At 36.4% G+C, this 26,445-nt stretch overlaps 1 protein-coding gene across 1 annotated transcript in view; it reads left to right on the top strand.

Annotated features, from left to right (window-relative positions):
• Window positions 1-26,445, top strand: part of OPRK1 (opioid receptor kappa 1) — a 320,574-nt gene that overhangs the window by 293,338 nt on the left and 791 nt on the right. Inside the window, exons 3-4 of the mRNA XM_044065500.1 lie at window positions 5,878-6,230; window positions 26,292-26,445. The exon at window positions 26,292-26,445 is cut by the window's right edge and continues 791 nt beyond it. Of these exons, the coding sequence (XP_043921435.1) occupies window positions 5,878-6,230; window positions 26,292-26,445 (507 nt within the window). The remainder of the gene's footprint in view (window positions 1-5,877; window positions 6,231-26,291) is intronic.

Raw genomic sequence — 26,445 nt, 5'->3', positions numbered from 1 at the left:
GCGTGTGTGTGTGTGTGTGTGTGTGTGTGTGTGTGTGTGTGTGTGTGTGTGTGTGTGTGTGTGTGTGAGTGTGTGTATGTATGTGCATGCGTGCGTGTGTGCATGTGTGTGTGTGTTTGTTTGTGTGTATATGGTTGTATTGCAAATGTTTTATAGGCTTAAGCACTCAAAGACCACTGTTTCAAAGCCAGGGACTTGAGCAACTTGTAGCTTGTAGAGGCTTGTACAGGCCGGCACTCACACTCAAACACGAATATGAATTTAGGTCATCTTTCTGATATCAGACGTGAATGCCAGAGGAACACCTTATCCAAACACTTATTAGAACATCCCAGACATTCTGGTTTTAAATTTAACATTCTGGACTGTGTGGAGATGGATGAGCCTGAAGGAGATATCAATGGTGTGATGGACAAAAAAGAACTATGCTGGCAGTTGAAATGAAATGCATTCAGAAAACCAGAGCTTAGCTACCATTGCTCTGTTAAGAGTGCGCTGAATTTATGTAAGCTGCCACACAATCTGTAAAATTATTTTACAGAATGTTTTGAGGGATATTTTTATGTACTAAAAATATACTAAATAATAATAAAAATGATTTGTAGAATGTGCATAAATGTATATATAGTATGTTTAGTTACTTTAACCTCAATTCTGCTTTGATTAGATTTATTGCATCGCATCAGAGATTTAAATGGTAAATTCAAAACACACATTTTTTCATGCCGCTATTACCATGTAGCATTGGTATAGTTCTCCCATTTACCATACGGATGCTCACACACACTCATGCACACTTTTGTACATTACTAGTTTACTTCAACCACTGTTTTCTATATTTTTGTGTGCTTTTTCAACTAGTCATCATTGTATAAAAATTTTTTGAGGGGCTGTAAACATGAAAACTGACATGTCGTTTTTTTTTTTTTTTTTGCAAAGCACTGACATTTTTCTGAGCTGTTAATAACCTATTTCTTTATGCACACTAATAGACATGGATGGATATTTACTAGGTATTGTTAGACAGGTGTATATAGTGCTCTAGTCTGATTATGTTTATGGTTGGATAGCTATGTGTTTTTCTTGATTTTAGTTCTTCTCACCGACCTGATGAAGGCTTTATTGCATTAGTTAGCCAAATGTGATTTTAGTTAAAAGTCTTTTTATGTATATGTTATGCTTTTCTTAATACCTGATCTTGGAATGTGGGTTGCAAATAGATAGGTAGTGTTTTCCTTAACTAGGATTAGTTTGATCTAATCAGTAGTAGTGTGTGGGGGGGTACTTGCTGGTCTAAAATCCACTTTTATGGCCTTATTTATATTGTTTGCCATGAACAGGCTGGTTTAAAATTAAACAATATCTATATTTTTCACACCTACTTCTAAGTATATAAAAGCTGATATGTTTAACATTGTTAAAATATTTCTGACTTTTTGTTACTGAGGATCACTTGTCTGTGATGAATAAAGGCTTGTTGTTTTGGAACACTATCTGGGTTTCTTTTTGGAAATTATTGTGACTGAGCTCATCAATGAAGTTTTAAGACCAATAGTTTCTCTGTTTTTTATTTTTTTCCTCAACACTCATGGTGGTGAGGTTGAAACAAGACAGATTCATGTGCTTGTTCATTTTTTTTCTTTATAAAACAGAAATCAGGTTCAACATTGATGAGATTGATGAAACTGAACTCATAAGTTTATAGGTGTTTACAAGACTAATGACCACAAGGGCCTTTTTAATTCTAGCCATGCATCCCAAATCTCTGACAAGTTCTCATACACTTGATAAGTGTAGGGAGGGGCCTGGGGCATGAACCATGAACTGGCTGCCTGTGTCCATTAGAGACATAAGTTCCAAACCGATGAACTTCCTGTTCTTCATCCAATTGTCCAAGTTACAGTTGAACTGGCATAGAGAGGAACCTTGATTCACATGAATGGGAGCCTTTTCCAGAGAAGGGTTAGTCTCTGATATACATAGCTGTCTCTCCAACATGTCCTATTTATATCACAGGCAAGGTTTAACTCTTTAGAATGTGTAATTCTGGTGCTGTTTGTTTTGTGGATATACAAGAGTTCTATCAGAGAGGGGTCTGACAATGCCATGTACGCCAGACATAGATCTCCCCTCAACTGCCTGTAGGAGGCAGCATATAGGGATAAGGCTTTGAGGCAGTCTGCACAGGACATGTTACTTATGCCCTGTATTCTTTTAGTGAGGAACCTCTGTGGACTTTCCAATTGTTGGCTATGCCTGTTTAGGTACGTACCAAAGGGGGTATTGTACTCAGTGATAGGTCTGATGAATGACAAATACAGTAGAACAATGACTTCCTTGGACCTAGATGCCCTACCTTTGGTTATAATTTACACAACAGAATGATTTCCTTACTACTGTAGACACATGATGGTCAATGGCTCCATTACTGTCCATGTGTGTCCCAAAATCCCTGACTACTGGGTCAGCTGTTAGGGGTGTGTTGTTGGTATGATAATTACAAGGAGTGGATGACTTCCCGAAGGATAATATTATGCATTTCTTGGCAGTTAGTTTTACTCCACAGCTCTGACACCAGTTATTTGTCATAGTCAGCCCTTCCTGGAGAACATTTGTGCAGTGGGAGATATGATGACAGCTCATAATTTGCAGTCATCTGAAAATTTAATCAACCATAGGCCAATGATATCGGCCTTGATTTCAGAGAAGTAAATGCCAAAATGGAGTGGTTCCAGGACCGAACTTTGATGTACTCCACTTATGAATGGCCTCTATGTAGAGACTGACTCCCCAATTCTAACTCCCTGGGCCTGTCTGTGAGACAGCTGGTTATCCACTGTGTGACATAAGGGTTTGTACCTAGTCTCTTAAGTTTGTCAATAATGCCTGAATGGGGTATTATGTCAAATGCCTTGGCCATGTCAAGGTAGGCAATGTGAACCATTTTGTTCTCATCCATTGCTTTGATGATTTTCTTAAAGATGTCCACCAGGTTAAGTAGGTATGACAAAACCAAATTGGTTTGGGTCCAGCATCTGGATGTTTCATATGCCATTATTGATCATTTCCATGATAATTCTTTCCATGGCTTTACATATGAGACTAATGAGACTTATGGTCTTTTCTTTTGAGTGTCTGTAGATGGCCTACCTTTGTACAGTGGGATGACCATCGTTGTTTTCCATTCATGAGACACAAAGCCTGTTTGGAAACTAGAAATAGCAATTCCAGAGGGCCTGATAGGTCATGTTTCATTCCTTTTAGAAGGCATCATTGGTTATTGTCTGGGACCACTGATGCAGAGTACTTGGCCTTAGAGAGAGTATTAAGGACCTGGTCCCTAGTGACAGCAGGGAGTTATACTTGATGGTATTTCCTGAGAAAAGGTTGAGGGAGAGAGGGGATAAAGCTGGAGCTGAATTAGTTGGCCAGTAGGTTTGCTATATCTTCTGTCTCCATATAGGTTTCTCCATTAAAAATGAGCTCTTCACAGAATTGTGTATTGCCTTTGAGATTGGAGATGTAACTAAATAATGCCTTGTGGTTGTCCTTAGCCTATGAGGCCAACTTTACCTCAAAATTGGCTTGGGTAGACTTTATGTTTGTTTAGTTTGATGCAAGTGCTTTTATCCTGCTGGGTGCTGCACCTCATAATTTTTAATTTTCATTAAGTATAATGCCTCCTTTGGCATGTATCTGTCCAGACAAATGCAACAACTAGAATGCCTACAGAGATACCTTCATAAAAGGATGCAAGGCTTAAGCAATATAAACTGTGTGGACCAACTCAAAGCCTGTCACTATACTCAGTATCCTACAGACTGCTAACAGGTGACCTGTGTCTGGCATAAAAGGCATACTCCAACCCATTACTGATGGATTTACTGTACATCAGCAAGTTAAATGGCATCAGAAATACTTGGCATAGGGATCTAAATCTCTTCTGGAACATCAACAGAACAGTTTGGAGGGACGGGAATATTTCAGAATATAGCACTGCTCTAGAACAGACCCCCTGGCCACATAAAACAAAGTTCATCCCTTCCCATATTCAAGCATAACCTGGATCTATGGATGGGAAACAGAACATTTACCCCATACCTGCCCGCCTGTACTACTAATGGACAGAGGCAGCTCCTAAATGCTTTAGCCCCTTTATTGGTCCCTTCAAATTATCTACAGTATGACCCCAGTTATTCTCATTAGGGAGGATGTATAATTATTGACCATGGGATGGGTATTGCCAATCACTAATCAAATGGGATAGGTTAATCTGAGCACACAAATGGAAACTGGCTATGCTTGAAATGGCTTGCAAAGGCAGCTAACCTAATACTTACATATGAACCTTTGAATGTATGCAGTGAAACTGTATCTAGCTTAGACTGAATGAAATGTAAGGTAATGACATGAATAACTGAATGATTCATGAAGAAAATAGGACCATTACAAACTATCCAACAAGTCTATCTTTTAGAAGAGTAGAAGCCTGTTTGCAATGAAATTTGAATTTGTCTACAGTGCTACAGAAATGAAAGTAATCATTCTGTGGTATGCTCTTTCATTTCACATCAACAACTGCAAAATGACAATTCTTTTTCAATATTTTCTGAAATTTCTAAGGACTGTTTGCAGTCAACACACTTTATTTATGCAATTATTTCTTGGCAGAAAATATCACAAAGTACCATATGGCAAAAATCCTTGTTACCTGCAGTCTGTAGAATAATTCCTGGCAAATCAGTTTGAATGCAGAATTCCTCATAGCAAATGGTACCATACAGTTTCCAATTTCACTTAAAACTGAGGTATATTGGTCTAATGCCCTATACTCACATAATAAATTAATTCATTTAAAGAATGAATTTGGAACAAAAACTATCCTACTTTGCCCTTCTAAAGAATGAATTCGGGACAGACACATTTTACAACAATTTAGCAACTAGAAATATCAGTCCATAACAAACTTTTCTGATCTACTGATCTACTCGATCAAGAGGAATGAATGCTGTGCTAACATGCAGAAGAAACAGAAAACCTGAAAAGATCATTCTGGGGCATGTAATTGTAGTCCAGTTTTTGTAGGAAGCTAAACGAATTATGAATTAGCAGCTTAAAAATGGGAAACTTGTCATTCATTGCATTGTTCGGCATATTATATATTTCGGGATTATGAGAGCAGATAGATATTTATTTAATGTTCATTGAAAATTCTTGTGTATATTGCAGTTAATTAGTTTAAAAATGATTAACATTCTGGCTAATAAAATATCAAGAAATGTACCGTCAAAATCATTGATTAAGTATTGTTTTTGTAGTTACTCATATTATGTATGAAAGACTGAAGAAATGATGCTTATAATTTATAGATTAACAGCGTTACATCTTCCACAAGTTCATCTCCTCTTTCAGATATAAATTTACATGCATTTGTTTTATTATGCAAGCACCTAGGTGTGTAATGCAAAGTGAAATATTTGTGGCTATCCTAGTCAGCATTTTTATTTCACTAGCAGCTCAAGATAACTGTACAATATATTGACAATGCTGCAACACTTCTATAAATTTCCATAAATATGATGCTGCAGAAAGTCATTTTCATTGTAGCTTTATCAAATGAAAATAGATATACCAGCACCCATTAAGGGACTTCCAGCAAAGCAGTACTTTTGTGAAACATTATTTAAATAAAAATGTATGCTAAATGTAGCAGAGATAGTCAAGTCCTCCCTTAACAATAACATATTGTAAAACATTGGCCTCAGAATTGACTTGCACAGTAGCATTTATAATTAAATTTAATGGCATTTTCATTTTAAATAATTCTTGTCTGTGTGTGTTAACTAATAGTGCACACTGTATTCATTTGTTTTATAGGTATACAAAGATGAAAACAGCAACAAATATCTACATCTTCAATCTTGCTGTAGCAGATGCCCTGGTCACCAGCACAATGCCGTTTCAGAGTACTTACTACTTAATGAACTCCTGGCCTTTTGGAGAGGTGCCTTGTAAAATAGTTGCATCAATTGATTATTATAACATGTTTACTAGCATATTTACCTTAACAATGATGAGTGTCGATCGTTATATTGCTGTCTGTCATCCAGTCAAGGCCCTTGACTTCAGAACACCTTTAAAGGCAAAAGTAATAAATGTCTGCATCTGGTTATTGTCCTCAGCTGTTGGTATCCCAGCCATTATACTTGGAGGTACTAAAACCAGGGATGGTAAGTACATGCACACAATGGCAGGCTGTGTATTTATATATATAGTTGTACTTTTAACTGCATTCACTGCATAATTAATATGGGAAGACAGATGTTCTTAGAGCCTCATAACTTTCATAACTCAAAGAAATATTGCTTATATTTACAGATTTATTATCTGACATTTTTGCATAGCGATAATGAAGACACGTCCTTTATAAGGATAGTAATTTTTCCAAGGCCATATTAGTTTTCCATTGAATCCCAAAGCTGAGCAGTGTGGTCATGCATAGCATATTCAAGGACCATTATGCTGACATATCTGCTCCTGTTCCATCATCCCTGAGATTATATATAGCCTAGATACAGTGAATAACAATAAAGGACAATATATGGAAATAGCACACAGTGACAAACAGTGCAGAAAGCAGATCTTTAGTATGAAAGCACAGAAAGAACATCAAACTACTCAGAAACATGTGCACATGCTAGAGAAATTGTAAAGCATCTGCAATCAATATATATCTACTACATATAAATACAATTTACATGACTAAGAGATATTCTATGTAAGTGATATTATTATAGCAAGTATGTCATGCAAACTATATCATGCAAATATGGAAAGTCATCAAAATGTTACAGCATGGTTGTAGCCATAACTAGTCAAGGAAGCATGCACAATGGAAACTAGTACAAACACTTGTAATATCTACATCTGATAACCATGACAATCTGTGCCTTTATATTAGTGAGACATTTATTTATGATTATGATTTCTCATACTTATGGCTGGTGTTGGTGGGGAATTCCAGTTTCTTGGCACAAAGATGGAATGAGCTTTGGAAATGCATTCTGAGATGGATAAACTCTAGGGTATCGGAGAGATTTAGGCAGAGTTTGATATTTTTGTACTAATACAGAGTCTTAGTGTCCTCTCAAGGGAGGAGAAACAGCAGTTTGAAGTGTCAATATATAGTTAGGTATGACGCACCTATAAGTGATAGGCGATAGTCATCCATATCCATTTAGAGACACCGATACTCCTGTTTAGATGAATTACACAGGATCTGGTAGTCTTTGCTTATTGCAATCTGTAGTCTGTGACAGTAATTTCCAAGGTCTACAGTAATTACATGAAGAAAGTAATCCATGATAATTTTATTAACCACATTTTTTTGTATAAAATAGGCTTTCTGGTGTGAGTGAGAAGATTACCTTTCTTCAAGTGACAAGTAGTGATGTAGTTTCCATAATACTTTTGCACATGACCCCACAGGTCAGAATAGCTTCTAGCTAACTTCTGAGATATTTGCACTGAGAAGCAGTCTGGACTAGAGCCATAGCTAAACTTCAGGTAGTGCCAAAGAATATGTCATTTGATTTCTGAAAAAAATGACCTGTATGGCTCATATGGTGAAATTGAGGGGGACATTTTACGTGTTGTGGAACAGAGATATATTTGTGAAGAATGGAGAGTCATTTAATATTAGATCTAGATTATCTACCTATTAGACTGAATTACTTTCGAGGACAATCAATGAGGAGTGTGAAATTTAGAAGGGGTGATCAAGATAAAGCATTAAGCAACACCACTGGGCAGATGCTAAACCCTCTGATCTTGCAGAATGCGGCCCTTTGAGAAGCTGCTGAATTATTATGAAACAGTGAGGCACAGATTTTAAATATGCAGTTTTTGAGAGAGTCCTGGGCAAGCTGCAGCTTCACAGGCCTTTGCATGGACTTCAAAAACAAAATGGCTTATTAATCCTATGGATGCTTTCATGTAACTTGATGGAAGTGGCCATCAAATCAGCTTCTGTCCTGTGGTGGCTAGTCAGAAGGCTGCCCATAGTCAGTAAGGAGTGATTAAAGCTGTGAGAAAACAGCCTGTTTTATAAACTTAGAAACAGGACATAATAGAAATATTGGTCTGCATAATGTTATTCGGTTTCCTAGATATGATTTCTGAACTGGAATGGTGGTGATGGCTTTTGTGTCCAAGGTCAGGGAGGGAACTACAGATCAAGGATCAGTTAATCATGTGTTTGACTGTCAGAGTGAGCGAACAAAGTATGGCCACCTGTCTGAAATTTTCAGTGTAGTTCATCAGAGCCTGACCTCTGAAAGTTCAGTACACTGTTCATATTGCAACATACCTAGATGGATATTATAGTTAAAAAATACTCCAGAGTGAAACTAAAAATGTATGAAGCTACATTGCAGTCAGGATATGAACTGCTTTTATTATTTTTTTTTTTTTTGACAGAGGCAAGATAAATAGCCTTACTGCCTTTTTCTTCCATGACATTTGATTTATATCCATCCCGAAATACCTGGTATTTCCTCTGAGGGTTGCCAGCCTTTGTTTGAATAGTAGTCTGAAACTGTGCCTTAAACAGTATTCTGCCTAAGCAGAAATATTGTTTGAAGCCTTAGAGTTCATTCTAGATTTATTATTAGGGGAAAAGGCATTTTAAGCTTGACAGTGCACCAAGGAGCAGAATGACCTCTTGTCTTTTAACAAATAGTAATATGGTGCATATGGCGGTACATGGCAGCTAATTTTCCTTAATGGCAATCTTGTTCTAAAATACAAATTGATAAAGGGATAGTACTTGTACCAACTGTACAGTAATGAGGTGGTTTTAAAATGATTTTTATGCATCTCTTCAGAATATATTAGATACAAGAAAAAAAAAAGTTGACACTTTTTTTTACTATAAATGTGGCCAAACAGTTAAAGGATGAAAGGGCTAGAAAGAACTGAGGACTATGAACCAACTATGGAGTCATGGACTGAATATATTAAAAATTGTAAAATTTATGGAGAACAGCATTCCTCAGATAAGCACACAGTGATGTTACTCCATATTATTGGTATATCCACAAATAGATTACTTTGGAACATGGCTCATGAAAAAAAAATCTAAGGATATACAGATGTACAACAGAAGGATATAATCCTGACTATAGCCCAGGCAATCCAAGTTCAGTAAGCAACTCAGACATTTGCAGAGGATGGTAGAAAGCTGGGAAAGGAATAAGAATGTTATGCCTGCTTAACACTTCTTGAGGGAATGACAGGGAGATTGGATGATTTTGGAAGCAGGCCTATCCTAGTCTTTATGAGATACTGTGTCTGGAAGCAATTGCCAGGTTAAGAAAAGTAGCCAAGTCTGGGGAAATTTCTGCTGTTGAATTCTGGGTGGTGTCATCATAAGAATCCATGCATTATTGTTAACCTTAGCCTATAAAATGTAATGCCAGCATGCAGTGGTTGGGGACTAACCTGCAGTAATTTCAAGCTACCTCCTGAATGGTTATAGTGAGTGTTGGGCCCACCCACCTCCCCAATTGTCTCTCTCTCTTTCTCCCTCTCATTCTATCAGCCTAACTTAATTTCCTCCCACTCACCAAGCCAATATGGTAAGGCTGGGGACATTGTCTCTAGTGGGGTTAAACTGGACAAGAGGAGGGATAATGACAGTTTCTGAGTCCACAACACAGAAGGTTGTCAGAGCATCCTACATACATACAAAAAAAAAAACTAAGGAAATAAAGCTATAAACAGATCATGGAATAGTCAGAGTAACATTTGCATCCTATACTACTACTAACTGAACTCAGATTTAATTTGAATTATTGTAAACAAACAACCACTGAGATTATGATGAAGTATGCTGCTGAACTGATTTTTCTGCTTTGAGCTTTGAATCTGGTGCATATTTGGAAGAAGTATTAATAAACAGATTCATAAGTGGCATATGCAGTGAAGTTTGTCAGACAAAATTGCTTTCTGAATCAAAATTATCTTTTGTAAAGATATTCAAGATTGCACTAGACAAGAAAACCAGAGAGAGAAACATGCAGCAGTTGAGCATATGTAAAATGCCTTTTGATACAAGTTGTAAAGTAAAAATACAAGTAAATCTTGTAAAATATATATGTGAGTATATTTCTTAAAACTGCCCATGAACTTTCATTGACAGTATATATGTCAAACAAATTAATTGGTGATCACTATAACCAAAAAAAAAAATCTAAGTCAAGTGATCACAAATGTAAGTACATTACATTTGCCATTGTGTAAAACAACTCAGATCTTGGCTTTTATAAGGGGGCTTCCATCCCCTGCATGGGGTATCTGCTTTGTCATCCCCCTGGAAATTAAATATACTAACTTCATGATCACCCAACCACAAAAAAGGAGGAAAATTCCTTAAGTATATTAGAGCAGCCAATGAGAATCGCACACTGTAACCAAACCAATGGCACAGATGTATATAGGGCAGGTCAGAAAGGTGTGGAACCTCAAAGATAAACTTTTAAGGAAGCAAAAGGCACTACAGATTGTTAGCTAGCTGAGCATGAATGCAATATCACTACTCATTTATGCAACAGTAACTGATATAGCTAGCTGCTTACATCATTTCTTTCAGTGTGTGTGTGTGTGTGTGTGTGTGTGTGTGTGTGTGTGTGTGTGTGTGTGTGTGTGTGTGTGTGTGTGTGTGTGTGTGTGTGTGTGTGTGTGTGTGTGTGTGTGTGTGTGTGTGTGTGTGTGTGCGTGTGTGTGTGTGTGTGTGTGTGTGTGTGTGTGTGTGTGTGTGTGTGTGTGTGTGTGTGTGTTTCAATGAAAAAGTGCTTGAACATGATGGTACAATGTTTCATAAGGAGTCGTGTACACGTGAAACTGGATGTGGTTCCAAAGTTTTGAAAATGATACCTTTTCTATTTACAATAAACAAATGACCAGATAAAGAGCTTTAAAGGCAGAAAAGAAAATGTATTATTAGTACAGTGATGCTTAAGAGTAAACAACTTCAATGTCTTAGATATAGTGGTAGGTAGATAGACAGATTGACAGACAGACAGAGCACTAAATAGATAAATATATAGGTAGACAGATACAGCGATAGATAGATAGATAGATAGATAGATAGATAGATAGATAGATAGATAGATAGATAGATAAACATATAGATAGAGTGACAGAGAGATAGATACACGTGAAACTGTTAGCAAACATTGAAAAATGTCAAAAATCAAAAACATCAATCTGAAAACATCAAAAGTAAAAAAGTAAAACAAATTATGCATTCCTCCCAAATAAATAAAGAAATCCCCAGGTAGCATGTTGAAGGTAAGCAGATTATGAGTGGTTGGTAAAAACTGGAGCTATGATAATGCTGGGAACCTTTGCCACACTGCTGTTCACTGAGTGGGATTGAGGCCAAGATTCAATCCATTTGGTCTGACTGCTGCTCTGGAGGCTGCTCTGTAGATATTGTAAATAAAATATTCTAATGTACATGAAAAAAAGCATCAGATTTTCTTTTACTTGAGTGCTTTATAGCCTCCACAGATAGTGCATCCCTGGGTAAATCTAATGCTTGCCCTATTGTGAATATGAAGGAATTTTAGCCTTCATGATGACTGCCCTGACAGGTCAATTCCACACATGGCTTTGACATCTGTGGGGTTCAACAGCTTCCCATCTGATAATCAAAATACCAATTTCCTGAGAAAAACATCACATAATGAAGGTGTTGTAGCCCAGGTCCAATGCACTGGGCAGAATGCCAACATTTCTAGTTGTTGAAAAAAATGTCAGCCTGTTCCAACCTGGTTGGTTTTAAATGTGTTTATTTGTGTGTACGTATTTATTTATTTACTGACATTCAATTATGGAGAAAGTCCGACTGGATAGAAAACCATTTTCGGTGGAGGCCCAGGGAGAATTGTTTTAAAGTATTACACATTTTAAGAACAAAAATGTTACAATCTTCAAAAATAATACAAAAAATCTATAGTTTAAATAATTATAACAAATTAAATGTAATAGAAAGCATTGGTTAATAATAGATATTTTATATGATGATAATTTTATATTTAGGGAAATTTTAGACAGTTTATAAAGAAATTGAAGGTAAGTTAATATAATGCAAACAGGAATTGCAATATAAACTGAGAGAAAATCAGGCTCATGTTATATTTAGAGAGAAAGTCAGTGGAGAGAAATTGATAGAAGTAAGGAAATGAGTGAAGAAGGGAAAGTAAGGAGTTGTAAGGTATGAACTGGGTACTAGTTCACATTTAGGGATATAGTTTATCCCGGTGCTGAGAAAGAAAAGAGCCAGCTTTTGGCTACAAAGTATTTCAGAGTGGTTTTAAGGGATGGGAAGGAGAGTTTTTTAATCACACCAATACAAACAAATATGTTATGATAACATCAGTCCACCTTAGTGACCAGAGTAAAGGGCACTGAATAGAGCCAGGTAAATAATGTTGTCCCCATAGTTAAATAGTGAAAGATTCTAACTGACATCATTATCTCTTCTATGACACCTGCAAGCAATTAATCCCCTATGGGGCATCTTGGGACTCTATGATCTACATTTCTGTGGCTCCAGCCTTTCGATAATTTGCTGATGGTCCAGTGGTGTGACAAACCGGGAAGTTCTATACATCTTGCCAACCAACATAATGCTCTAATTTGTATGAACAGGGAGCTGGGGAACTCCTGTGGGGTGCTTCTGTGTAAGAAGTAGTGAATCATAATTTCAACTGTCTAATGTCTATCTTTATGTGGTAAATGTATGTTGAAGACTTTGAATTTAGATATGGTAGAAATGTAGGCTCTCATGGTGTTTTTGTCCCACAAATTATAGACTAAAGTAATAATCATTTTTTTCCAAGAAGCCATATTTTGGGAGGGAAGTGCTCTGCCTCTGGAGCCAGTAAACAAAACCTGGAAATCTGGAGAGAGGATATGTTGTTAGCTACAGAATTAAGACAACCAGGTAGATGTTTTGCAGAGAATGTTAAATTGATTTTTAAATTTATGGTACTAGCAAATGCAATACAGTCTGAATTGAGTTTGACCAAGAGGCTCTACCTAGAGTATCTCAAAAAAGCTTGCTTATCAGAATAAAAATGTAACTTTCTGTCTCTGTAATGATCTTGCAAGATGTAAACTACAGCCCATATAGGAAGGATTTCTAGGAATATGACATCTTTCCTGATGACTATGGCCAAAAGGATGACCATTGTGCCACAAACCATTTCCCACACTTGTGCTGGCAGCTGCATCGGTGAAAGGTTGGAAGGAATCAGAGGAAACCCAATCCAACTGCCACAGGGAGACCCCATTGAATTGACCCAGAAACACTTTCCAGAAACATAAGTTGTATTTTACCTTTTCTGTAATTCACACCGAATGGTGTTTCCTTCATTCCCGTTTCAACAGGTTTGTCAAAGATTTTAGAATGCCCTATCTGGGGAAATTGCCCTACATACAAAATTAAGTAAACCCATAAGAGTCATGGCTTACTCTTGTTTCAGAATTTGCTAGGACTTCATTAATGGGTACTTTTAAACATTGTATCTTGTTGCTGGATAGCTTGAAAGACTTTCCAATAACATCAGTTTCTGAGACGAAAATTGTAATACAGTGACTCATCCCTTCCATTCTATCATTCACCAGGGGAACTCTAAGGTGGACAAATGATCCATGAACATTCTTATGCCTACTTTGGTGCCTTGCTCACCCACCCCAGTAATAAGTAAATAATCAATGTAATGAATTGCAACTAGGCATGTAACCGTTTGCTGCTAACACCAGTGCAAAACTGTGTGGAAAGTCTCAAACATAGCAAAACCTATTGGACAGCCTATTGCCATGGCCCTGTCAAAACGCAACTGACCCTCATTTGAAATTAATTTTTTACCTGAAGATCCACTTGGGGAAGATATCTGATGCATGAGGACAAATTTGCCTTTTTTTTTTCTTTTGAACCAGCCTGATATGTGAGGTCTTGAATTGCCAAGGAGAAGTTCTAAAGTGGCTGATCATTCTTCCAGATTATAATTCATCCTTCAGAATATCTAAGACTTTTACCAACAGTTACTTACACTATAAGAGCTTTCATCCACAATTCATGAAGGACAACATACCCAAAGGCCAATATATAAGGGCCAGTCAAATGACTAGTGAAGACAGTGATTTTATTAATGAAATAGATTTTATTTGTTCACTTTTTTTGGAAAGAGGTTACCATGAAGACAAATTAAGAAGTACAGCTAAGTATGTCATGGACAACTGAATGACACTCTACCCACCCATATTACAAGTTCCTTATAGTGGCTCCAAAGTTTCGAGCAAGAATATTTTGCAATTTGAAAATTACTTTGGGCAGTGGATTGATGAGGCATTATACAGGATGACTGGAAAATTTTAGAGGGTAATCACGACCTTTGTGCAATGGTCGGCCCCCACCCCCACTTTGTGTACAGAAATCAGTATAATTTAAAATTATTATTTGAGGGGGTGAAAAAAATCAGAGAAAAGGACTATTTTACACAGAAACAAACCATATGGCATGCACAAATGTGGAAGTTGTACCATTTGTAGGTACATATTAGAGAGACCTTTTGTAAATTTGCCACATTTGCCACACACTATTCCAGCGCCAGTTCATTTTAACAGCAAAACCAAAGGTGTGGTGTACATTTGGTTATGTTCTCATTGTACTGCATTTTATATCGAGATGACCACCTGAGTCCTCTGTGCCAGGATTAAAGATCGCTACTATAGCATAAAAAAGAAGGATAGCAGAAATGCGTTTTTTAAACACACCTTGAAGTGTCCTAACTATAAAAAGTTCCTTTTTTTCAATTCTGGAGCAGGGAAGACACCATATAAGGAACAGAGATTTTAAGGCAGAGTGGGAACAAAAAGAAGCACTGTGGCAGGTCAGGTTAAACTCTGACAAAGCACCAGGGTCGAATGATGTAGTCAACATCAAGTGTTTCGTAAAGAACCGCAGGGTTCACTTGAATAAATAAGTTTTGAACAGAAGTGTATGTCTTTAATAGTTGAGTTTGTGATGTCACTTAATTGTGGGACAAAGATGTACTTTCTATTGGTTTACAGATATTTTTAAACTGAACGTTTTTTTACAGTTCAATGTATTGTTTTCTGATGAAGTCTAATGACGAAACCAGAAAATAAATTGTTGTTTATGCTAAAATCTGTGCCTCTTGTTCTTAGTCCAAATTCCAGTTCTTGTGGCCTATATCTAAGACTATGCTGTCTCACAGTTATAGAATTCAAATTCTTAACAAACTTATTATTACAGGGAGCATTGGATTTCAAGGAAAGACCATGGTGAACCCTTGAATTAAAATATTTGGTGTCTGGTAGTCAGGGTAAAATTTAAATTCCTAAGTGAGTTCTTTTACTTTAATGGGCAAGTGGATAGCCTAGTTGCTATTGTCCCTGCTAGAGAAGAAAGCTTCTGTTGAATTGAAAGGAGCTTCTCCATCAAAAGCACCCTGCTTATGTCATTCAGAAAGTCTAAATGGCATAGTTTGCCCCAGATTCTGTTTGAATTGGCTCATTTCTTTTGCCACCAACAAGGCCAGATGAAGTTTCCCACAGTGTAAACACATGTGAGAAATTTGGTCAGCTGGCTAAAAATATTTACCACATTTGAAGGCCCAATAGTCTTTTGTAGTCTGAGAATCAACATTAATTCCAAGGTTATTGGAAGAGAGTCTGTACAGCATAGCCATTAACCAGGTGTTGGGGTGGTGCTGGTAATACCCTAAAGACTTACTGACTGCTTTTCATTTCCTAAACCTCTGATCATAGCCTAATCATGCCACTCCCCCATTAACATGATGCACCTCTCTGATAGTCAATAAATAGGAAATTAAGGGTAAAGCCAAATGAAGGTTATTTTCAACAAGGACAGCCATAAATATTAGAAAACTTGCTGCTTATGAGTTCCATTTTTTTTTGTGTCTGTTGGTAGATGATTTACAGAGAACAGCCAATGTACCCAGCAGATCTTTGGAACATGATTTTTCATCTTTTATATCCCATCTGCATCTTCCAACTCTAAAATATCTATGTAATCTCCCCTAATGATTTGGTCTTTAATGGTTTTCAGAATGTGAACAGCTATATGTTCCCCAGGAGTATTGGAATTACCTAATAAAGACACAGAGTTATTGACTGCCAAGGACATTGCAGACCAACTAATCTAGATCCATGCTTCAGACACAGAAATGCCCTTTGAATTGCTCAATGTTTTTCTTTCAACCCAACTTGCAGATTGACCTGGATTAGCTGAGAGAAGGGCATCCACCTGAGGACTGTTAAAAATCCCTTTTCCCTTTGTTCAGCTCAGAAGTCAAATCCTTTTTTCCGAAACTAATTCAACTAATTTACCCTTACTAGCATCTGGAGGACCTTCATTACCTGGCTTTTCCAAGACAGTTGTAATCATGGCAGTTTCGGATTGCTTTCCATTTTTGATGTGTTTTCAGCAGACTTCTAGAATCTGCACCTGCTCTTCTTGGTTGGAGTTTCAGATGACTGAGGGTTATCCAGTTTGGCTGTAGCACAACATGTCTTGGACCTCATTGTGGTTTGATCACACTCAATGTCTAAGTTATGAAACAGCTCTTCCACTTCAGAAGTTAGGTTGGCCCAATGAGATTTCAAAGACTGTAGGGTTATAACATCTGTGGATGGAAAACCAAAATATCAATATTATGCTCAAACTACCAATAGTCTACTAAGTCATTTGACTTGTATTCTTGTTAAGTTATCCTGAAATATATTTACAAATGTATACTTTTTTTACATATATAATAACTGCTTTCTGTTAACACAATCTGACTGATTCCTTTTGATGAAAACATGATACAAAGACCAATGCTTTTCAGCTATCCATTTTAAATAAATAAATAAATAAAATAATTATTTTTTCATTTAAGCAGAAAGTTGTATACAAATATGAATTTTGTTCAACCCGTCAAAGCAGCAACTTTCCTATAATGGGAAAAGGCTGGTGCAGCTGATCGAAATTCAGCTGATTGCATGTATCATCTTTTCTTCAGTGCTAGAAGTAGTACAGTGGGAATCTGGGAATATGCCCTTTCCCCACTGTAGTGCACTCTCAGAGTTGGTGTATATAACAGCAGGGGTGTGGGAGGCACAGCCCCTCATGTGGTGGGTGCAGGGAGGCTTGCATCCCTGCAAAAATAATTTTTTTTTCAAATCTTTGTGATTTGAACGGTTGTTCAAAGTTTAATACTTCAAACATATGTCATAGACTCAAATCTATCTATATGTATCTATCTATATCTATATATATATATATATATATATATATATATATATATATATATGAGTAGAGATATATATGATGTAGATACATAGATATATTTAGAGACATATATGTATAAGGGGCTACAAAGAAACTACTGTTTCCTAGATTTGCCTATTCAGTAAAGTACTAGTGAATAAATAACAGCCATTGCTAAGATTGTAAAGTCTCAATTTCCCCTTGCTTATCTAGTAATGTGCTTTGATTTACTGTTCCATGCAACCACATAATAAGTGCCAAAAAGTCCTCCACACTCTGTGTGGGCACCTTTTGCCCACAACTTAGTATTAGTGAAGGAGGCTGAGTACAAGTGACAAAAACAAGTCTTTCACCAATGTGATAGTTCAAATAAACCCAGTACTAATGCCACTGCTGAAAGCAGTCAGGCTTCAGAGAATTGTAGGTAGATCAGTCAGCATGTAACAGGCCAACTATGGCAGATTGCCACTTGTGGTAGTTGCATCTTAAGAGCAGTTCTGGCATAATCTTGAAGAAGAGATTGCAATCTTGCAAAGATGGCATTCCCTTGTGACTTATTATAAGCAGGTTATTTACCTTCATCAGTGTCAAAAACAGAGACAGTGACATCTTCCTTTGCAACAGCTTTACATACATACATAATACATACATGCAGTTATTTCAAGCACAGGCATTAATGCCCTTCTAGCTTGCCAATATATGAAAACACTTGTTCCGATAATGTGTCCAGGGTGTTCTTAAAAATATCAAAGTTAGTACTTGTTTTAATGTAATTTGGTAGTTTGTTCCATATACCAGCTGCTCTCTCAGAGTGCACTTCTCATTCCTATAGAATCATCTACATAGGTTATCTGATGATTCTCTACTACTTTTTGATAACCCCAAACATTCCCGGAGGTAGCTGTGTCTAAATATCCTATATACCTGAAAAAGATCTTTTCTTAGATTTCTATTATAGACACTGTACAAGTTCAGATATTTTAGTCTTTCATAATAACTTAAATTTCCACATCCATGGATGCCCTTGGCATATTTCTGCTGTACTCTTTCCAGTTTACTCATGCTTGTTTTTTTATAGGGTTTCCATATTGTTATTCCATATGGAAGTTTGGGTCTAATGCAACTAACAAACAATGACTTCATCAGTTCTGATTTCCTAGATTTACAAATCTTTTTATACAACCTATAGTTTTCTGATTATCATTACTGATATGATTAGAAAAATTCATAACTGGATCTAACCATATTCCCAAGTCCCTAAATAAGTCTACAGTTTCAATCTCGTTGTACTGTATTAAATATTCACCTTTCAATTTATGTCTCCCAAATCTTATATGCTTAGTTTTTGATGTATTAATCAGCATATTATTCTCCTGTGCCCAAATGGTTAATTTAGTCAAGTTCTTTTGCAGACATGTCTTATCTGTAACAGGTATAACCAGTTTATGTAATTTCAGGTCATCTGCATACTGACTGTAGAACACCTCAGATGAAAAGTTACGCTTGAAAGATACAATTTAAACAAGTAAGAGCCTAGGACAGATCTCTGTGGGACACCCTGACTACAACCAAAAATTGTACCTGTCCAGTTACTGTATAATACTTGCCATGTCCTATTTGTAAGCCATGCAGCTATCCATGTTATCATGAGTGCATCAATACCTAGTTATTCTAATTTATTGATCAGTGTTTTGTGTATGACCCTGTCAAATACTGAAGTTAAATCTATATAAATTACATTGCAGCAGAATTTTTCATCCATAGATGTTATTACATTGCTATAGAACATTATGTTACAGGTTGTAATAGATCTAGTTTTAACATATGCATGCTGATATATGATTTCAAATCCTAACCTATACAATTCTGACAATAACTTATCCAATATTACCTTCTCGACTATTTTTTTCACAACATGAAAGTAGATTTAAGGGCTGTATGAATCTGGGTTTGTCCTGCTACTCTTTCCCTTAAAGACAGGTTTAATAAACGCATGTCTCCAATCTTGAGGAATCTTCCCATATTTATATGACCTAGTGAATATTAAATATAATGGTACTGTTAGTTCTTGCTGAAGTGTTCTCAGGTCATTATTACTAATTCCATCTCCTCCCTGTGCTTTGTTTGGATCCAGTTTGCACAGTTCTTTTTCAATATAATCTAATTTGATTCCAGTATCTGAGTTTTTTTGTCTCCAGGGGTGATATCTGCACTTGCTTCCTGGATATTGCCCTGATTTCTTGATTTTACGTATTTATTTAACCACTGCTCTCTGCTTATGGTTCTTATTGAGCATATACCTAATTATATGGATACAATTTTGTTTTGATTGCTTCTACATTTTCTTTGCATTTGTTGATTTCCTTTGTTGTTTCTTTGCCTATATGTTCTGAGTTGTGCCTGAAAAGAGTTGTTGGACAAATGTACCTACCCAGTTAACAAATAAAACAAACTACATAGATAAATATCCTTGCAGTACATGGAGCACAGTGATTGCACTCCAATATCCAGAAAAAGACAAATAAGTTAAGTGGTTCTATAGTTCAAGACCTGATCTTAACAAATGTTAGGCACCTCCTGTTTCACTTTCTATGATTGAGTATGGTACTTATCAGTTAAACCTGTCAGTACTGACCAACAAATGACAGCAGCTGGATTAAAAACAGATTTGTTTCTGCCTGCATCTGTGCTTGTAATTTATCCCTGACTTTCCGTAACATAAGAGAGTGTGTAACTCCCTTTCCAGCAGGTGTTTTACAGCAGACAAAACACTTAAGTGCTTTTTCTTTCCTTTTATTTATTTTTTGTAACTAATATTACATGGAGCAGATAAAGCTCCATGCACTATAAATAATTATGATCAGGTCTCTGATTATAAACCACAATTATGTGTTCTCATCATGAATGCTAAGATTCATCTCTTAAACTTCAGTCTTGAGATGAATTGCTTGGTATCTATGTCTCAATCACAGAATAAGCCAGTTATGATTGGCAGCCCAATCATAATTTTCTACATTATCTGGCTTCACCCATTGGTCCTATTTTAGCTCCTATGCATGGCTCTATAATGTTAGATTGCTTTGAATGACAAGATTCTTTCTTAGGCAGCCAGCTTTTATATTTGTGAAGTCAGTCTCACTGCTGTGTTGCTCAGTTAACAGATGTTATCACAAATCACAGCTACTGTATTAAACTCTATGTATGGAAAAGTGTTTTCCATCTATCTGGCATCACTTCTGTCTACATGAATGATCTCCCCTACTTTTATATCTGTGAAGCCACCATTTCCTAACTGTGTGACTCTGAGCAAGTCGTTTAACCACAGCTCCTGGGCTGAGTCTGAAAAAGGCCCATGGAGGTCAGTGCTCTACCTCAGAAAACAATTGTATTATAATATAATATAATATAATATAATATAATATAATATAATATAATATAATAAAATATAATATAATGTAATATAATATAGCATAATATAATCATCTGTTCTGGCCAACTCACAAAGTAAAATGCAATGCTTTGTTTGTTCTGTCTTTCCCTATATATGGCATAATGGATTACTAATAAGTGAATGCATTCATTTTTAGGTGCCTGCATCCTTATATATGGAGTCATAGATGTTATAGGAAGTGACTCAGTAGTGACTAATTTTCTGCAATATTTCACTGAGTCTGAGCATAAAGGTAATCAGTAGGGGGAATAGTACACTGAGGACTGAGTGTAATGAAGTTATTATACAATGCCTCCTCTAAAACGTGCACGCTGATTGGCCAGCCCAACCAGCGTGCCCGTTGTAAATCCCTCAATATACTAACGGAAAAAGGTCCGGTCGCCCGGACTTTTTCCGTTAGTATAAAACACTGTCTCGCTATGTTAAAAGAGTTTAACATAGCGACACAGGTTTAAAAAAAGCAACGCAGATCTCCGTTGCTTTTTTTAAAGCTGTCTCGCTATGTTAAACTCCTTTAACATAGCGACACAGTGTGTAAAAAGCAATGGAGATCTTGCGATCTCCGTTGCTTTTTTTTTTAACCTGTCTCGCTATGTTAAATGAGTTTAGCATAGCGAGACAGCTTTAAAATAAGCAACGGAGATCTCCGTTGTTTAATTTAAAGCTGTCTTGCTATGTTAAACCCATTTAACATAGCGAGACAGTAAAAAGCAACGGAGATCTTGCGTTCTCCGTTGCTTTTCCCCACAGCTCTGATGTACTGCGTAGGCATGTGCGGTACATCAGAACTGCATGAACACCAGACAGCTGCGGAAGGGCAGCAAAGAGGCATTATACAATGCCATTATTTAAGAAAAGTAATTATTTCTTTTCTTAAATAATGTCATTAATATAATAACAATAACCACTTCTGGGTGTGGGTAATGCTGGATTTACCCACAGTTGTCTTTGTTTGGTCCCTCGGGCTTCGCCCTCGGGACCAAACCACGCCAACCGTGGGTAAATCCAGCATTACCCACACCCAGGCGTGGGTTATTGCTATAATAGCATCTTTAGGTGCAGCAAAATAAGAAGGCCTTTCACAGCATTATCATAGAGATAAATCACCAAAATAATCTAGAGATACATGTAATAAGGAGTGTCCCATAAATTGTAGGAATTTCTAGTAAATACTATGTACATGGACAGCTCACTTTCTTATACTGCGTGTCAATTTACATGATCACTATATCTAAGAGCTAAGGAGACCTTGAACTGAGAGCAATACATTAATGGGGGTGCAATATTTAAAATCTGTCCCTGATTTGGGGCCTTTGCTTCCTCATTCATTTTGGCTTTGTTGGGTATTCTTGCACTAAAAGATTGAGGAATTTGCAGTCGCCTATTTTACCTCTTCATATGGCTGAAATATTTTCTTTCTCACACTAGTTCCAGCATGTATAGTAAAGCAAAAGGCTTTCTGGAAAACTACTTAATTTGTGCAGTAGTGTGCTACCAATTAATTTTATACAGCTGCAACCTCTTTTCAAAGCTGATCATGCCATAACAGACATACATATTCATTTGCTTGCTTTAGGCCCCACGTCGTGTTCTGAAGTCACCAGCATTCACTGTGTTTACAAGTAAAACTTTGATACTGACTGAATTCCTTTCATTTACAAGTCTCTTCACGACATTTGACATTTTTAGGGTGTTATTTCAGTCATTTAGATGACAACTGCCCTCCCCTTTCTGCTTCTTCCACCTCCACCGTGTATTACGTAAGATAGCTAACTAATTGTCTATAAGCCCGCTGTCTATGTGTTTCCTTGGATAAAGATAATAAAATTATACAAAAAAAGATTCTCACTGTCCTTTGCTCTTCGCCAGATGCTTTAAAGATTACTTTCATTTATTTTTATTTTTATCTTGTATAACTGGTAGTGTTTGAGAAAATTTGTTCAGATGACATTTATATTGCCTGCATGCATTTTCTATGCATTCTGAGAGGTCAGAGCATTACGAATGGTGTCAGGCTATTGCAACAGAGTTTAAATCATTTCGGCAAATTGGTTATCTTCAGCGCTGCTCTTTGCTAAGAGCTGTATCTGTTATTCCTTCCTTTTGATGAGACATAACCAGCCTTTAGTAAAACAATAACTTCACATACAATGAGACAATTATTGCCTGCAGACAGAAAATTTATTCTCGTCAGATATAGTGCTTGTTCTGTTCTTTGATCTTTACAAGAGCCAACTTCAATTTCCCTTTCATTCTTCTGATGTGATCCTTAAATTTAATAGTTCCTCTCAAAATCATCATGGTGCACAAAAGTCCAATCTGTCTAAGTTTGTCTTTTCTTCTGAAAATTGGCTACCCTGAAGCTTCTTATCGCTTCCCATTTAGGACTTTATACCTAATCATTTTTAGCTGCAGTTTTTATCTGTAATATAGGGATTTAGACTTTAAAAATGTCAGTTGTAAGTTCCTTCATAAGACTTACTAGACAGAGAAAGGATGATCTGCCACTATATGATGAACTTTCCAGTGAAAACAACAGTCAAAACTATAGAAGAAATGTATGTGCTGTTTGCATCTTGCACTCCTTAAATATTTTTTGGTCCAGCTTGTTATATAATCAGTTTATGGTGTGTTGTAAAGAATCATCACTTCTGTCCATGTGTGTGTGTGTGTGTGTGTGTGTGTGTGTGTGTGTGTGTGTGTGTGTGTGCGTTTGTATGTATGTGTTCCTAAAGCTATGTGATTGCAATAAACCTGCATGTTTGTATGCTAAAAAATGAATGTTATTCAGAGACAAATAAGTCACATTGTGCTGTCAGGAAAATGTCTCTAATTTGACGATGCAAAATTTAAAGAACAGATATAAGCTATCTTCCAATATTATGGCTTTGCTCAAACATGCTAAAATTATTTTTGGCTAATACTATACTGATATCTACATTCACATTTTTATTACATAATAGATAAGCTGGTATATCAAATGACTTTGGCAGTTGTTTTTTTTTTTTTTTTTTTTGATAGGGTCAAGCACATCTCATACATGTGACATCGGCAGACCTGTAAACTACTTGTGGAAACCAGATACTGTCATGCAGTAAGGACCTGTATTCCATGCTAGACCTACCTAAACATATGCTCATGTGTTATTCTGCTTGTAATTTAAAATGCTGGTTGTCACAGTGGCATGACATGACTCTGTGTACAAGTTGTGTCATAGCTTACCTGATTGGAATAAATCTCGTCTTGCACTATACGTGAGTGCAAATGCCCATTTCCATTTTATTTGATATGGGCCTATTACGTTTATTCATGTTAGAAATTAATTCTTATTCATCTTAGTGTCCAGTAAAAATGAAAAGAAGTATATTTGAGCTAGATATTATAAAGACTTATGCCTGTCTATTAACTCAAACATTTAGAAACAATTCACAACAGAAGTGATGTCTTATCTTACTGATGCAATGCACTTTGTGGGAATTAAATATGACAATGGTATAATCTAGTATATCACAGACTAATAAAAGTTCATCATAGACCAGTTATTGTAGCAATGTTTTTTCCTGATGAATATGATCATACGTTTCATTATTTGCATCACACAAGATATAGTAATATACAGTCAGAGCATGCAATGACTATCTGTTTAATATAACATATAAAGCTTTTACAATCACTATTTCAATCAACTTTGGAATTCGGCATTCCGAATCGCAAGATTGGCACAACAGAAGTGAAGGTATTGAGAATTCATTGTGAATCTGTAAGAGGTGTGGGTAGGACCACTCATTCTCAAAGCCATGAGAAGAACCAGAATTTAAATTTCAAATACATCAAATGTCATCATTCTAAGAGATTTATATGCACATGCAAGGTCACTGATTATGCAGAATAATCTGTTGCATTGAATAGTGTGTGTGTGTGTGTGTGTGTGTGTGTGTGTGTGTGTGTCTGTGTGTGTGTGTGTGTGTGTGTGTGTGTGTGTGTGTGTGTGTATACAAATGGAGCTTCCTAAGTTTTCTCAGAGCTAAGTTGCTCATGGGCTGAGTATATGCAGTACTGAAGTAGTGTGGGTAAAAATGCTGATTTCGAAGATGGCAAAAAAAAAAAAAAAAACTACGCCAGAACAAAAGTAGTTTTTGCTGAAGTCTCCAAAAATGGAAGAAAAGCTTAATCACTTTTATTGTATAATTTCATTTAACATTGGAAAGACCTTACTAGAGGACAGTGCCAGTCATTTCAATTGCCATCAAAGGTCTTTAAATTCAAGGACTTTGTCAATGTACCCATCATGTCTATCTGTTTCTGTTACAGACGTACAGGAATCTTTTCCAGCTCTGACACAGAATGAATTGTACTCATAAAAGGCAATGTTAGATGTATTATTGGTGCTTGTGTGCATTTTTCTTTGTGAGGCAGCATGCATATCCATTGCATTTTGTCACATTCATTAATTTCCCATATGTTACAAGTGAAGTGTAAGGGTACACAGTAACTGAAAAAGTAACACTCCAAATAATCTGTAGGCCCCTGTGTAACGTGAGAATGAATGTATCTGTGTACATTCTCTGATTACTGTAGTCTTATTTTATTGATGTATTTATTAACATTGCTGTACTGGGAGAGTCCAATGGGGCACATGTGTCCTTTTCCAGTGGAGATCCAGGGAAAAAAGCTTCAGAGTAACACATTTAATGCAATCAGTATTTACAATAACAGATTTTATAATGCAGTTTAAGTAAATACATAGAGTAGTGCTCAGTATAAAAATGTTATTGCTATTCACAAGCATTAATAGACAAGCAATGAACTGAGAATTTACAGAAAGAAATGTGATGTATAAGATATGTAGGAGTAAGTTAAGAAATACATTACAGTGAGGTATTACAGGGGATAAGCAAATTTAAATGTTAATAGAGAAGTAGCAATGGACTAGTAACTTAGTTGTGCTAATTAGAAGTATGTATAGTTATGTAAGTACAATAGCAAAGTGAACTGTTAGAAGGGGGTAAACAGGTTAAGTGATTTTGTGCTTTAAAGGGAGGTATAAGAAGGTGAAGAAGGATGGAAAAGAAGCTATGGCCCATATTAGGAGTAGAGACAAAGCCAAGTTAATGATTAGTTGCTCGGCCTTGTAACATTAAGTATCAAGATAGCCTCCAGCTGCCTCATGACAATGAATTCATAAAGTAGGCAAGAATAGCAGGAGTGAATAAAGGTCATACTTTCAACTATATTTATATAAAACGAATACAAATGTGGTGCCAACAAGAGTGCCATAGACATGTGATCTTCATTGAATGTAACTAAGGTACAGTCTTTAAATCTAAGCATTAGAAGTCACATCTTGGAGTTGCTAGCACTAATATTTTACTTGATTAGTCTTTTTTGTTTCAAATCTACTGTGCTTGAAGTATTTTTATTTTTATCTTATTTACTATAATAACTCATTTTTTTAACATTTCATTTGTATAGGTACAACAGAATGTGCTCTTCAGTTTCCTCAGCCATACTGGTATTGGGACAATACCATGAAAATATGTGTTTTTGTTTTTGCATTTGTTATTCCTGTTCTAATTATAACTGTCTGCTACACCATGATGATCCTCCGCTTGAAGAGTGTACGACT

The sequence above is a fragment of the Protopterus annectens genome, chromosome 3.part0 (assembly GCF_019279795.1).
Source record: "Protopterus annectens isolate FY-2018-M chromosome 3.part0, PAN1.0, whole genome shotgun sequence".
Lineage (NCBI taxonomy): Eukaryota > Metazoa > Chordata > Ceratodontiformes > Protopteridae > Protopterus > Protopterus annectens.
The sequence above is the reverse complement of the archived record's forward strand: the minus strand, read 5'-3'. Positions and strand labels throughout refer to the sequence as shown.